Here is a 15815-nt window from a genome sequence, read left to right on the forward strand (position 1 = left end):
TGTCTACTTTGCAGAAACCTGGGCATGGGGTTTAAAATTGCCCAGTAGACTTAATGACTGACGTTCTGCTCCCTTCCAGCTTTCTTCCATTTTAACCTGCTCTTCTGAGCAGGCGGGAAAGTCACCTGCTGGAAGCCGGCAGCGAGGGCGGGGATTCCTTCTTTTAATATGCAGATTGGGCTCCAATGACATCACCGGGATCCAACTATTATTTCAACCAAGTCATTGTAGCTTTCGTTTCCTCCACCGGGGAGTTAAAATCGCCCAGACCTTACGCTGCTGAGGTCAGGACAATTTGCCGCCCACGTCAGCCTGCGCCCACCTGATTCTCGTCCTGAGTGGAACTCTGGGGGTGGACTGTCAGAAGCAGTTAGTGATGTGGTGGAAATTAATCGCATCACTGGTCTCATCGCTATGTGCTTCTCTGTACCTACCAGGATTGTCTTGTAAGATACATTACAATGGCAAAGTTTCCCCTTAAATGGATGGAGTTAGGATACAGATCACCCATGATCTCACTGAATGGTGGAACAGGCTCGAGGGGCTGAATGGCCGACTCATGTTCCTATGTTTTATAACTGGAATATGCCTGTGTACAGAAAAACAGCAACCTTGAAACTTTGAAACAATATCTTGGGCGATAACTCAGTGTGCACTTCAAAGACATTTTTGGAATACTTTTTCAAAAATGTCACATCTTAAGACTATTGAAAACCATCTTATCGTGGAAGAAGGTTCCATTTACCATTATGTTTGATATTGGCTGCTCGTATACAGGAAATTTGTCTTGTGAGTCAAACATTCTTGCATGCACACTTCTTAAACTTGTACAAAAGTAGCAATAAATTAGTCATATACATAAAGGCACTAGTATTCAAAGGTCAGTAAAGCTGACTGATGGCCTTGTGCTACAACTGGATCCTGGTGTGGAGCAGTGAAGCCATATTGTGTTGGATTTGAATATGCTAAAACTGTTTTATGTTCAGACACAGATTGGAAGTTTAAGTGATTATATATCATTTAAATTTTAAAACAAGACCAGATAACAGTCTTATTGTATATGGCTCTGCCTATGATAAAGAACAAATGGTGCAAGGATAGCCATTAACTGACACAGCAGTGCTGAAAATGTTGTCCTTTCAACATCTTTTGCACAGAAGACATGGCATAAAAATTCAGAAGAGAGGACACATAACTTAGCATAACATAAGTTAAGAAAACGATTATTTCCCTGCCAGCAGCTGTTGAAGGAGGTGAGAGGTGTACCGTTATGTGCTGTGCTTCCATGTTTCACCTGTAATGATACAGAATGATTGGAAATGGTCCTGCCATCATCATCTGCCATTTAACGGATGTACATCCTGGAAAATATTTGCTACGTATGAGGAATACCGCACTGAATAGGAGGCTCTAGATTGCAGTCCTCAGTATACATTAGTTATTTAGGAACAAGGAACAGGAGTAGGCCATTCAGCCCCTTGAGACTGTTCCGACATTCAATGATATCATAGCTGATCTGCATATCAACTCCATTTACCAGGTTAGAATCCATATCCCTTGATACCCTTACCTAATGAAAATCTGTTGATCTCAGTCTTGAAAATTTCAACTGATCCGGCATCCACAGCCTTCAGGGGGAAAGAATTCCAGATTTTCACTACTACCCTTTGTGTGAAAAAGTGTGTTCTGATTTCACTCCTGAATAGCCTAGCTCTAATTTTCAAGATTGTGCTCCTTTAAGAACATAAGAAATAGGAGCAGGAGTAGGCCATTTGGCCCCTCGAGCCTGCTCCGCCATTTAATAAGGTCATGGCTGATCTGATCATGGACTCAGCTCCACTTCCCTGCCTGCTACCCATAACCCTTTATTCCCTTATCACTCAAAAATCTGTCTATCTCTGCCTTAAATATATTCAATGACCCAGCCTCCACAGCTCTCTGGGGCAGAGAATTCCATAGATTTACAAAGCTCTGGGAGAAGAAATTCCTCCTTATCTCAGAATTAAATGGGCGGCCCCTTATTCTGAGACCATGTCTCCTAGTTTTAGTTTCCCCTATCAATGGAAACATCCTCTCTGCATCTACCTTGTCAAGCCCCCTCATAATCTTAAACGTTTCGACAAGATATATTATCTTATATGTTTCGATAAGATCACCTCTCATTCTTCTGAACTCCAAAGTGTATAGGCCCAACCTATCAACCTATCTTCATAAATCAATCCCCTCATCTCCAGAATCAACCTAGTGAACCTTCTCTGAACAGCCTCCAATGCAAGTATATCCTTCCTTAAATACAGAGACCAAAACTGTACGCAGCACTCCAGGTGTGGCCTCACCAATACCCTGTAAAGTTGTAGCAGGGCTTCTCTGCTTTTATACTCTATCCCCCTTGCAATAAAGGCCAACATTCCATTTGCCTTCCTGATTACTTGCTGTACCTGCATACTAACTTTTTGTGTTTCATGCACAAGGACCCCCAGGTCCTTCTGTACTGCAGCACTTTGCAATTTTTCTCCATTCAAATTATAATTTGCTTTTCTATTTTTTCTGCTGAAGTAAATAACCTCACATTGTGCCACATTACACACCATCTGCCAAATGTTTGCCCACTCACTTAGCCTGTCTATATCCCTTTGCAGATTTTGTGTGTCCTCTTCACAATTTGCTTTCCCACCCATCTTTGTATCATCAGCAAACTTGGCTACATTACACTCAGTCCCTTCATAAGAACATAAGAACATAAAAATAGGAGCAGGAGTAGGCCATTTGGCCCCTCGAGCCTGCTCCGCCATTCAATAAGATCGTGGTTGATCTGATCATGGACTCTGCTCTACCTCCCTGCCTGCTCCCATAACCCTTTACTCCCTTATCGCTCAAAAATCTGTCTATCTCCGCCTTAAATATATTCAGTGATCCAGCCTCCACAGCTCTCTGGGGCAGAGAATTCCTTAGATTTCTAACCCTCTGAGAGAAGAAATTCCTCCTATTCTCAGTTTTAAATGGGCAGCCCCTTATTCTAAGACTATGTCCCCTCGTTTTAGTTTCCCCTATGAGTGGAAATATCCTCTCTGCATCCTCCTAATTATCGTCTACGTTTCGATAAGATCACCTCTCATTCTTCTGAACTCCAAAGTGTATAGACCCAACCTACTCTACCTATCTCCATAAGTCAACCCCTTCATCTCCGGAATCAACCTAGTGAACCTTCTCTGAACAGCCTCCAATTCAAGTATATCCTTCCTTAAATATGGAGACCAACACTGTATGCAGCACTCCATGTGTGGCTTCATCAGTATCCCATCCAAGTCATTAATATAGATTGTAAATAGTTGAGGACCCAGCATCGATCCCTGCGGCACCCCACTAGTCACTGTTTGCCAACGGAAAATTACCCATTTATCCCGACTCTCTGTTTTCTGTTAGTTAGCCAAACCTCTATCCATGCTAATATATTACCCCCAACCCTGTGAACTTTTATCTTGTGCAGTAACCTTTTATGTGGCACCTTATCGAATGCCTTCTGGAAATCCAAATATACCACATCCACTGGTTCCCCCTTATCCACCCTGCTTGTTACATCCTCCCAAGAACTCTAGCAAATTTGTCAAACATGATTTAAGAACATAAGAACATAAGAAATAGGAGCAGGAGTAGGCCATACGGCCCCTCAAGCCTGCTTCGCTATTTAATAAGATCATGGCTGATCTGATCATGGACTCAGCTCCACTTCGTTGCCCACTCCACATAACCTTTTACTCCCTTATCGCTCAAAGATCTGTCTATCTCCGCCTGAAATGTATTCAGTGATCCAGCCTCCACAGCTCTCTCAGGCAGAGAATTCAATCGGTTTACAAACCTTTGGGAGAAGAAATTTCTCCTCATCTCAGTTTTAAATGGGCGGCCCCTTATTCTGAGACTATGTCCCCTAGTTTTAGTTTCCCCTATGAGTGGAAATATCCTCTCTGCATCCACCTTATCGAGCTCCCTCATTATCTTATAAGTTTCAATAAAATCACCTCTCATTTTTCTGAACTCCAATGTGTATAGGCCCAACCTACTCAACCTATCCTCATAAGTCAACCCCCTTGTTATGTCTTTAGATGCTCTGATAATGACTTCATGAGGCCAGATATTATACTTGAACTGTAGTGACCATAGTCTATTTAATACACATGGTGGACTCCCTTTTATACCTGGGTACCTGTGGTGTACAAGTGACCCCTGGACCTCCACCAGTAGCACCCTCTGGTGGTGCCAGCATTGTGTATATAGTGTGAACCTTGTTAATGGTACCTCCGGTAAACAAGTCTCCATCTTATGAAACTATACAGTAACTACACAGAGAGTATATCTATAGTATACATATGTAATACCCTTCATCTCCGGATTCAACCTAGTGAACCTTCCCTGAACAGCCTCCAATGCAAGTAAAACCATGCTGACTCTGCTTGATTGTTCTGAGAGGAAATAGCATCTCTGTAACAAATCCTTTTATCATTTTAAACACCCCAATTAGATTACCCTATAGCCTTTGAACTACTGCCCACTCCTGATGGCCCAATCAAATTCAGCAGCTTATCATTGAGAAATGCAATAGTTGATGTTTCTTACAAGTAAGATCACGTGTTCTGTGAATAAGTTACATGCATGATAAAGAAGGCAAAAATGCATGGTAATCTTCCATCATCGGGATATACTGAAATTAAAAGGGGAAATGTGGAAGGAAATTGGGTTGCCTAGTGGGTTATTATATTGGGGGGATGCCATGCTCCCAAAGGAGAAGCTATTTTCAAAGGGAGCGTGGGTCAGAGATAGGGTTACAACACTGTAGCTCTGATTCCCCCACCCATTGTGCGCAGCTCTCCACTGGACTTGCGGAGTCCCCGGAGAAGTTCAACACGTTCAGAACTTGAATCCACGTGAACAAATGTAAAGAGGTTTCCCAGTCTATATAGCTTACCTATATATATCCTGTCCTAAATGAATATGAACACTGGCCCTGAAATTCTACAGGGAATTCTATCATTTCTGAGAAGGGGAAGTCTGACAAATCATTTTCATTGGACTGCCTTTTCAACACAATGATGCACTTTGATATGATTTATGTCAGTGAAAGCAAAAATTTTTTTCTCAAAATACTTTTAACATGAAGAAAATGAGTGGGGAGAAATTGGCTAATGGAACAATCTAACAATTGAGTGGAATAGGTTTTCATTAGGCTCGGTTTTGCGTCGATCAGCCATGCTAATGATGCTGGTCATAAATCTTAACATGATTCCTTCTAAGTCCACAGTTGTGTTAGGCTCAATTCCAAGGTAGGATCTATTCAAGTGATGCTGCTAATCACAGTCCTCCCCTCGTACTCCCTTCTCCCTCCAAAAACAATTCCTGTTTTGGAATCCTTACTTGGTGCTGGGAATCAGACAAATTTATCCCACAACCAAGTTGCTTTTCTTCAGTCTAATATTTGAATCAGTCATTATGAAGTTTGTGTTTTACCCTGAGCTTCCTGGTGTCATGGTTGTGCTGTGTGACACAAAAAGAAGTGTATCGATGTCCCCAATGTCCCAGTGGGTAAATGCACGTTATGGTTCACGAGTCATACAGACCAGGAAGGTTCCAGGTTCAACCCATGGTTTGTGCTGATTTAGCCAACCTCACCCAGGGCAGCAATTGGGACATTACAAATATCCTCAGTGCGCCTTGGGAAAAATGACCGCGAGCTCTTGTTTCTGCTCCTGGTCAGTATCCAGTGACCCTTTAGGAAAGATTGTGTATGTAGATATCAAATGAGGACAGGAACATGCTCTCTTGTACCGGCCTCCATGTCTGAATGGCTGAGCACTGTCTAGGATTACACATGAAGAATGGGCAGTTGGATGTACAGCTGTCAGTGCCACTAGAACCAACTACCTTCATGAGTCACCACCAGCGTGCCCATTAAGCTGCACGGCCACGTGCCCGCTCAGCGGTTTGGAGGTCCCGTGCAGGCTGCTCACCAGATTTTCAATGGGAATGACCACGCATGCGCAAAGATTTGAATGGGCTATGCAGCCAGTTAAAGGGCTCCGCTCAAAAGAAAAATTATAGGGAACATTGGTCAGCACCTTCAAAAATTTGGAAACATACATGGAAAAAAACTTATAGGGTTCAGTAAATGAGCGTACCGTAAGATTGCAATTTAGGTAAGAGTTATCAGTCTCAGTCATCTGGGAGGGAGGAAGACAGAGAGTGAGAGTGGCTGTGGGGAAACATGCTGGAAATACACAACAGGTCAGTCAGCTTATGAAAATGTGATATTTTAGTGGAATCCTTAATTAGAATTAGCGAACCTTTCCTGCATTGTAAGTTGACCAAGGAACACTGGCAGTGTTCATTAAAGAATCTCTAAGGACTTCATGTCTCCGGCCTCCCCCTCCTCTCAATGGAGGAAGACAATATAGTTAGATTTTGGGGAATAGGGGCTAAGTATAAAAGAACCGAATGGGTTAATGTCCTCGCGTGGTTCCTGCTTGTATGGCTCAGAAATGAAGAGTGCAATGCCAGAAGACGCAATTGGCTTCCAAGAAAACCACAGCAAAGAACTGCAAACAACTGAAAATAAAACCACAATGTGTTCCGCACGCTAATCTTTGAGAACATGGAGGATTCAGAGTGCTTTATAAACATTTCAGAGTGTTTTAATTTAAAAACGTCTGCAGCAAGCCAACAGTCCAAAGCATTTTGAAGTGTACATAGGGCAATTACTTTGAGACGGATGTATCAATACTAAGCAGTATTAGAGCTGTCCTGCCAACTCAATGGGTATATCCGTTATTTGGGCTGAATCATACAGAGAAGGAAGGTCCCAGAATCAATCTCTTGCCTGTGCTGTATTAGCTGATACAGCTAGGATGAGGATAAGGGTGCTATAATCAGCTTTAGTATTCCTGATTTGGGTGGGGTGGGGAGGAAATCACAGTTTCCATATTGGATCACTATACAGTGACCCCTGCTGGAAAGTACATATGTGCAGCTATCAAGTGTAGTTATGATTCATGTCAGTTGCAATGCCTCTTCACGGTCATCAAACCTGCCAACATTTCCTGCCTAAATCCATACACATGTAAACTGTTTCCTTGCATAAAGTACTGAAGAGCCGTTGTGGAACTGTACACCAGCATCACGTGAACAAAACTAGGGACACAATTAACACTCAATATACTGTGTGTAGTAATTAATGGATTTTAAAAATATAGATAATTAATATAATTTGATGTTTTCCTTATTTACCTGTAAAAATAGCATTTCTTAAAATAAATTTTGGAATGTAAAATAAAAGTTGAATAAGGGGGGGAAAATTGAAATCTACTAGCCCTTAATATATACCACAACTTTTTAAAAGAGTAACAAACACCATTTTCCCACTGAAGCATTGCCAGAAACCCAGTTGTAACTCCACGATCCATACTCCTAGCAGAGAAGCTGCACGCGACGGAAACTTTGGTCAGAGATAGGGCTACAGCATTATAGTCCCCGTACTCCTTGCAAGTACCACTTCATGCTGGGAGCAGGAGATTATGAAATTAGCCTTTATATCTGAGCACATCTTTCAATAGAAATTGGTATGCGTGTGTCCATTTTCTGGGTGTAAAATGGGCGCAAATGATTCCAATTCAGCAGTGGGATGGATTGCGCCCAATCTGCGCAAGCGTTCATCCCACTGAAAATTCATGGGGTTCATTTTTTAGGCATCAATAGGCATTAGGCCCCTTTAATATGTTAATGAAGGGCCTAATGCATATTGAAGGACCCTCTACAAAATTAGTTACCGCTGAGCATGGCAGGCCTGACACCTGCCAGGAGTCTTCAATGACCTCTGTGGCCACTGATTAAAGATAAGTGTGATTAATACATTTTTTTAAACATCTTTCTGTGGCGCCAGGAGGAACAGAAATTGTCCCCCCAACTCAACAGTCCTAACGATCGGCCAATTCAATCCCACCACCCCACCCTCCCATGGTGCGCTCCAACCTCCTGGAATGTACATGATGCCGCTGGTGAAGCAGGTGGCCCGAAATGGACTTTTCCCGTCAGGTGACTGCCTGTGTAGGTGTAACCAGTGCCAGAATATGTAGATGAAACCCAAGGAGTAATTTATTGCCCAGACTGATTTCTACCATGTTACATGAAAAAAATCATTACAGAGACATGGAAAAGTACATGTTGCATGCAAGTTGATGTTATAGCTGAAAAATGATGTTACTGTATATGCAACATAATCTTAACTTTTGTACAGAAGATTGTAAGTTCTTAAATGTATGTACATGGGTAAAGGTTTGTAACTGTTCATTTTTATGTTGTACAGGTTTGCATAGGTCCCCTCAAGGTCCTGATCTCGCTGCTTTCTATTCTCTGTCTCCTAGTAGTGTAGGACAGATCACCCCTGCAATGGGCTGGTAAGTGATGCATCACAAAATCTGATCTGAAAATCCTCCATCAGAGTTATATGAGAACCAAAGATGACGGGCAGTCTTTGTGTTTTCACCACCTGCTCCAAAAATAAAGCAAAAAAAAGTTATGTGCCTACTGACCTCAATAATCTCTGAAATTTTCAGTGATGATTGTCATTTTAGATTCTGTTGGACTTCAGTGCTGACCCAAAGACTAATCCAGTTCTTTGAAAAGGGTTGTTACTTGTGGATTCAGAAGAAGATCGAGTGTGGAATAACACTAGGGCACTGGGCTTTCCTCACATCCATAGGTGGCTGTGTTCTGAAAGGATTTTATTTCATTTGGGACTTAGAGAGAGCCATTATGATAACAGTACCACTCACAATAATATGGAACAAGAATGGCATCATTGATAAAAAAAAGCATTAATATTCCAGTTTTCTTTTGAACTCGGCGATAATCTGTTGGTTGAAACTGTGTATGTTAATGTGCCTTTGGGGGAAGGTAACTTAGTTCAGAGAGTGATTATATTCTCTATTAACCATGGTCCCATTAAATTGTTATACATGGAGATGCCCAGTAAAATCCACAAGACTACTGGAATAATTAATTCCAAAAGTATATAAGTTTTGTCCAAGTTTTCCTTCTTTAAATTTCAATTTAAGAAGGTAGCGGTGCAAATAGTATCTTGAAGTGAATCTGGCAAGAACTCAATTCCATAGTGCATCTGGCAAAACCTCTGCTTCCAAGTGAAGTTGGTACATGGATTATATAATGGTGTCAGTAAGCATCTGTTTGACACCAGAATTAGCCTTTGCTTTGTTCCACCTGCCTCCAGGCAACAGAGTATACTTGGCTGGCTGTCTAAAGTTATTGCAGCAGTATCTTCATTCCAAACATTTTTTGTGTAATTCATGCCAATCAGTTATCAATAACATTGTTTTTCATTCCTTAATTTAAATTTAACATTTCCATTTACATAAAGATGGGCATTTTATTGCTGTTGCTGTAATTTTCTTTCATTATATTCAATGCCGTGCTGACTCAGCTGCATCACTAATTCATCAATTTATAACTGTACAACACATGCACAATAAGCAATCTGTTATCTGAAGAAGGAAACTCAGAGATTTCTTGCATCTGTGCGAGTTATAAAATCCAGTACTTTGGATTATCTGAGTTTGCTATCATTATTCTATGTATTATCTATTTTCAGTAAAATCAATAATATTTTTGAGAGAATGGGATGGAAAAACTTTTTTAAATGATATTTTTTTTCTCCCTTGCCTCGTGCTCTCTTCCTTCTTGTACCACATACATGCTCCCTGACTTCTGCCTACGCTGATCTATTAATGGCTGCTAGGAGATTGTACAATAATGGCATGTTGGATGACAGGACCACACTTTGTAGAAAGGCACCTGGCCTCAATTGACGCCTGCTCTGGACAGCATGACTGGTTTCATTAACTCACCACGTGAGAGAAACTGCAGGTGTTTTATGTCCTAACACCCGGAAATGCCCTTTGTAAAAATAAATCTTAACTAGAGAACCCCTCCTCTCCCCCCCCCCAAAAAAAGATATACATATAGGCCCCAAGTTTCCACATGATTTGCTCCTGATTTTTAGGAGCAACTGGTGTAGAACGGAGTATCTTAGAAATCGGAATTCTCGTCATTTAGTTTGCTCCCGTTCTAGTCAGTTAGAATAGTTCCACTTTGGAACAGAATTTTTTTCTCAAAAGGGGGCGTGTCCGGCCACTTACGCCTGTTTTCAAAGTTTCGTCAGTGAAAACTTACTCCAAACTAACTTAGAATGGAGTAAGTGAAGATTTTTGTACGCTCGAAAAAACCTTGTCTACACTTTAGAAAATCAGGCGTAGGTTACAAATCAGGCGTAGGGAATGGTGGGGGGGGGGGGGGTTTAAAGGGAAGTTTACAAACATTAAACACTTCAGTTTTACAAATAAAGAGCCGTCATCAATAATAAATGATAAATACATCAATAAATCAACCAATAAATCAATCAAAAAAAATAATTTTTTAAAAATCAATAAATAAAACATTTTCTACTTACCGACTGCAGCACCGGGAGCCTTCCAACAGCGTGCTGGGATGCCCCTCCCCCAGTGTGTCTCTGTCAGTGTCTCTATCTCTCTGTCTGTCTATGTGTGTCTCTCATTCTCTGTCTGTCAGTGTCTGTGTTTCTGACAGCGAGAGGAGGGGGGTAGAGGGAGAGAGGGGGGGAGCAGAGGGAGGGAAGGGGGAGGGATGGGGGAGAAGGGGGAGGTATGGGGGAGGGATGGGGAGAAGGGGGAGGGGGGGAGATGGGGGGAGGGAGGGAGAAGGGGGAAGGGGGGAGAAGGGGAGAAGGGGGGAAAGGAGATGGGGGGGAAGGAGATGGGGGGAGATTGGGGGGAAGGAGATGTGGGGGGGGAAGGAGATGGGGGGGGAAGGAGATGGGGAGGGGAAGGAGATTGGGGGGGGGGGGGAAGGAGAAGGGGGAGGGAGGCTGAGCGGGCCGGGCCCGAGACTTCGGGCAGGGCCCGTCCCCAGCACCAGATTTACAGGTAGGTGGCGTTGGGTCGGGTCGGGGGAGTGGTGGGAGGGAGGTCGGTTTGGTTCGGGTCGGGGGGAGGGAGGGAGGGAGAGGGAGGTCGGGTCGGGGAGCGGGAGTCGGGTCGTGTCCAGTCGGGGTGGGGGGGAGCGGGAGTGGGAGTCGGGTCGGGTCCAGTCGGGGGAGTGGGAGCGGGAGTTGGGTGGGGTCCAGTCGGGGGAGTGGGAGCGGGAGTTGGGTCGGGTCCAGTCGGGGTGGCGGGGGAGCGGGAGCGGGAGTCGGGTCGGGTCTGGTCCGGGGGTGGGGGGGGGAGTGGGAGTCAGGTCGGTGTCGAGTCCGGTCCGGAGGCGGGAAGCGGGAGTCGAGTCGGGTCGGGAGGAAGCAGGAGCTGGCCGTGGGAGGAGCCTTATTCACGCAGCCCCAGTGAGGCCATTCGGCACATGTAGCGCGCATGTGCAGAGGTCCCGGCACTGTTTTCAGCGCAGGGACCTGGCTCCGCCCCCTACAGCTCCTGCTGCTTGTGCCGAGGGCCAGAGGACCTGCAGGGAGGTGGAGAATACGGAGGTTTTTTTTAGGCGCACTTTGTGGCGCGAAAAACAGGCGTCCAGGTCGGGACTGCGCCGTTCTAGGCGCGGCTCGAAACTTGGGCCCATAGCACCTTATCACATATTTCAAAACACTGCAAATACACTGAATTACCTTGAAGTGCACTAACTGTCGGTATTTAGGCAATCTTGTGTAATCATTTCTATTTGTGCATATTGTGTGGGGCTCTCTTGCTCTGAGAAATATTGTGCATATTTCAATTACACTTTGTGTCCACAGCACATTCAAAAGTAACAAAGCAGGATTTATCCTGAACAGTACTGAACAATGACACAGTTGGCTTAATTTGCTGCTCAAATGTAATCTGTAAAAGGGCTTTGTCTTCATGGAAAGGTGTTTGCGAAATGATGCTTTTTTATGTAATAACATAGTAAAATTCTGCACACAGCAGAAAAGTTTACTTGGATCCAATTTAGCAAACCTTTCATAAATTTTAAACACTTTGATCATATCTCTTCTCCTTCTCTGTTCATACCTCAATCCCTTAAATTTTGGGATTATCCATGTCAAGATGCTTTTGAATTTGTGCACATTGATATTCATCGTTTGCCAGTACTCTCAATTTGATGTTGTCTGCAAATTTAGACACTTTGGACATAATTCCTTCTGCTAAATCATTTAAAAAAATTATAAACAACAGGGGCCCAAACGAACCTCTGGCACTCCACTGTAAGATGACTACCAACTAGGAACCTGCCCTTGCACTATTACTTGTTATCTACCGACCAACCATTTGCCAATACATTTTAATACATTCCCATCTATCCCATGTTTTAATGATGCAGATCACTCCAAAATTCATTGTCCTCCATTTCTCCTGTTGCTCACAGGGTAAATGAACTGACTAGGGTACTGAGCCAGGAAAGCCTAGGTTTGTTCTCTTGATTCAGGCTGAGTTCATTGATATCTAAGTGCCCCTGAAGTCTGGAGAGGAAATTGCCACAGGTTTGTCATCTAAGTCACCCCTTACTTGAAAGTGTGCTCTTATGGATGGTGTATGAGGACAGTAATAGTAACTATAGTATTTCAAGATTGAATCACCTGACGACACTGATTAGCCCCACAAATGAAGAATGACCATTTGGGTCAGATTCCAGAGGGTCGCTGGCATCCATGGGACCATACACCACCATAAGTCACAGCCTTCAACAGAGGAAGGGAGAAAGGGAAAGAAAATGAGAAAACTGCACCAAACTCCTTTTGAAATAGGAATCTTACAGCCACCAGAGAAAGAAGATTTTCAGCCCATCAGTCTGAGGTGAATTGGAACCCAGCTCCCAGAGGTGAAAGGACAGTGTACCAATTCACTAAACCATCCAGGTCCCTCAAAGTCAAGTTTTTACATCCCAGTCTCTTCAAATCTATAAGAAAGCAAAGCAGCAATATCAACACATTACAGATTGGGTACCTGTATTGATGAGGTGCTGGTTGTCTTTGTTAAGCTCATAGGTAAAGGCTGTAAAGCCTAGCAGCTGATAGATCCTTTTTTCCCCTGATCCCAGGCAAGGTCAGTCTGTCTATCCAATTACACCATGTGGATTTAGACAACCTTACTCCTCAGCGCTTCCACCCAGCACTTCCATATCCAGGTAGGTACGGGCTGTGTGAGACTAGCGAGCGGCAAAGCCAGTCTCACAGCTTGCAGCTTCTGCCAAAGACTTGTCCAGTAGGCACCACGGCAACAGTTGGTGATGCGATTCTCGGGATAGAACTAGCAATGTGCTGAACCTGGGCCTCAGTTCCAATCAGCACTCACCTGTTTGAAATTGCTGTATCTTAACCAGTTTAAGGTGGCTGAGCTCTGATGAGTACTGATCCCTAGGTATTGCTTTACATGTGCCCTCACTGTCTAATAACAGGATCGTTCCCCAGTATTGTGACACCACAGCATTGCGCCTTTTGTTACATCCACAACTGACGTCAAAACTTTTGAAAATGTTGCTATTTTTCTAAATTAAGTGTTAATGTTTATTGGTTATCAGATACAATATGTAGATAACAATCGGAACTAATACACCTGAATAATGTGCACCTGATAGATAATACCTTGCCTGTTATGCATGTTCATAAGAAGAACAGCAATATTGAGGACTCATTGGTGGAGAACGATCCTATAAATGTGATTCTGTAATCGTGTGTGTACAAAATGAGATGCACTGCACAGTAAAACCTGGTGTTGAATTTTTTCAGTCCTCAATCCCACTGATCTCCTCAGCCACATATGTTCAAGAAGGGGGGAGTGGGGGTATGGGGGGGGACGGTGAGGAGTACTTGACCTGTTCCCAGGTTACTGTCAGTGCCACTGTGAGCAGCGGTTGGGAGACATGTAATAGTGGCCCTCTGACAATTGCCCTTCAGTGTTTTTTTCCCCCAGAACAGCTCAGCTGAGATCGGTACCACTGAACTATGCAGGATTAAATCTGTAGGTTGAGTGTGTTGGTAGTCCAGTGCTTTCCGATGCTGCTGCCTCTCAAACGCAAGTTAAATTCAGTCCTCCCAGTGTGAAGAGAGCTCAGGTCAAGAAAGTGGCACTGCAATGCCATAGCCCTAATCTCCAACCTTCACTCTTTTTGAACACGGCTTCCGGCTGGGAGTGCGGGACTGCTGAACTCACCCGTTAATATGTTGCTCTGTTCTCACACAGAAAGGGATTTCAGTTAAAAAAACAGAACTAATCAAAGGGCAAACCTTTTCTTGTTAGCTGTCAATTCTTTGATGAGATGATGTAAATCACATTGAGATACATCATCACATTATTTGTGTTTGTCATTATCAGGATCATTGTGTCACTTCTTCCTTCCGAAATGAAGGATTTGCTTGGGTTCCCTTGCTAAAAACTCCAGATAGCATGGAACTGAGCAGTCGAGACCAGGAAGATCTTATTTTCAGTGTCTGCTTTGTGCTGAGTTAGCTGATCCTCAGCTAGGGTAGTGCTAGTGGATTAAGATTGGTCTCAATGTTCCAAAGCTAGGGGTGGGAAAAATCAGCAAAGAGTTCTATAGCTGATTGCTATGCAGTGACTGCTGCTAAAAAATCACATCCTTGTGGACATTTGGCTCACCTGTGCTTCCCCCCATGATACCTATAACTAGGCTGACACATAAAGAGCGGCTACTAGGGTAAGGTACTTGAGAAATACTGACCCTTTAGAACCTTATCCCAGGATGAGTTAGCTACCTCAGGAGAGGAGAGAAATTGGGAAGACAAAAAATTTTCAATTTTTTTTCAGAAAATACTATTTCTTTAACGAAATGGTTACAGGTATTATAGATTTTTTCCATAAAATTCTGTTACGTCTCGGAATATTCACTTCTCTAAGAGTTGCCTTTGATTTGCAAGTATAACTGGACCAAAATTATTTTCATTTTCCATATATTTATCATAGAATGGGACACCTCTCTGGTTAATTAATTGTTATCACCCAATTTTCCACCAGGGTTCACTGTAATTGTCTTCGTTGCTTTTATTTTTCTAAGATGTATTCACTTTTGTCTGTGATTCTTAAGATTATGACTTAAGGTGCAAGCCTCTCAATAATAAAGTGTTTGTGGACAAGACGAAGGTCTCTGTACAATATGTGTATGGCAGTGATGTGTGCCCATCACTCACTTTCATTTCTGAACTCTGGTTCTATTAGAATTGGAATTAACTCCGACATGTCAGTTTATACTGGCACCAGTGCTAAGACTGTGATAGCCACTCTGTGTTACTACATGAAGCGACCCTGGCTTCTCAATGGAACAGATCTAAACCAAAATTTGTGTGATTACTTTACATGCACAAGATATCTCCATGTAAACCCCCCAACCCATATTCACGGCCACTCCCTCGATCTTGCCATCTCTCGTGGCCTCGCTACTCCCATCGTGTCAATCGCAGATAAGGCCATCTCTGACCACTTCCTCGTATTGCTCTCCACTCACATTCCTCTTCCACCCATCCCCAACCCTACCTCCTTCTGTGTCCTCCCCTGGAAAAAACTCGCTCCCTACTCTCTTACAACTGCACTTGTGAACTCTCGAATGTCCAGCCTTTGGTCCTCCATTTACCATGACATTTCTGCAGCTACCTATCTGCTCAATCACACCCTCACCACCACCTTTTATACCATAGTTTCTATTAAAACAATTACTTTCTCTCACCATGGCTGTTTCCTCTGGTACAGCCCTCATCTTGGCTCCCTTAAGTCCAAGGGACGCAGACTTATACGGATATGGCGGAC

At 43.3% G+C, this 15815-nt stretch overlaps 1 protein-coding gene across 3 annotated transcripts in view; it reads left to right on the forward strand.

Moving 5' to 3' along the window:
- The window catches only part of LOC139262909 (transcription factor 7-like 2), a 198187-nt gene that overhangs the window by 151565 nt on the left and 30807 nt on the right, over nucleotides 1-15815 (forward strand). For 2 of the 3 annotated variants that reach the window (XM_070878190.1, XM_070878191.1), the window contains exons 5-6: nucleotides 8348-8438; nucleotides 13096-13182. In XM_070878190.1, the coding sequence (XP_070734291.1) occupies nucleotides 8348-8438; nucleotides 13096-13182 (178 nt within the window). The remainder of the gene's footprint in view (nucleotides 1-8347; nucleotides 8439-13095; nucleotides 13183-15815) is intronic. The other variant, XM_070878192.1, reaches the window with a different exon arrangement.

Source organism: Pristiophorus japonicus, chromosome 4, assembly GCF_044704955.1.
Source record: "Pristiophorus japonicus isolate sPriJap1 chromosome 4, sPriJap1.hap1, whole genome shotgun sequence".
Classification (NCBI taxonomy): domain Eukaryota; kingdom Metazoa; phylum Chordata; class Chondrichthyes; family Pristiophoridae; genus Pristiophorus; species Pristiophorus japonicus.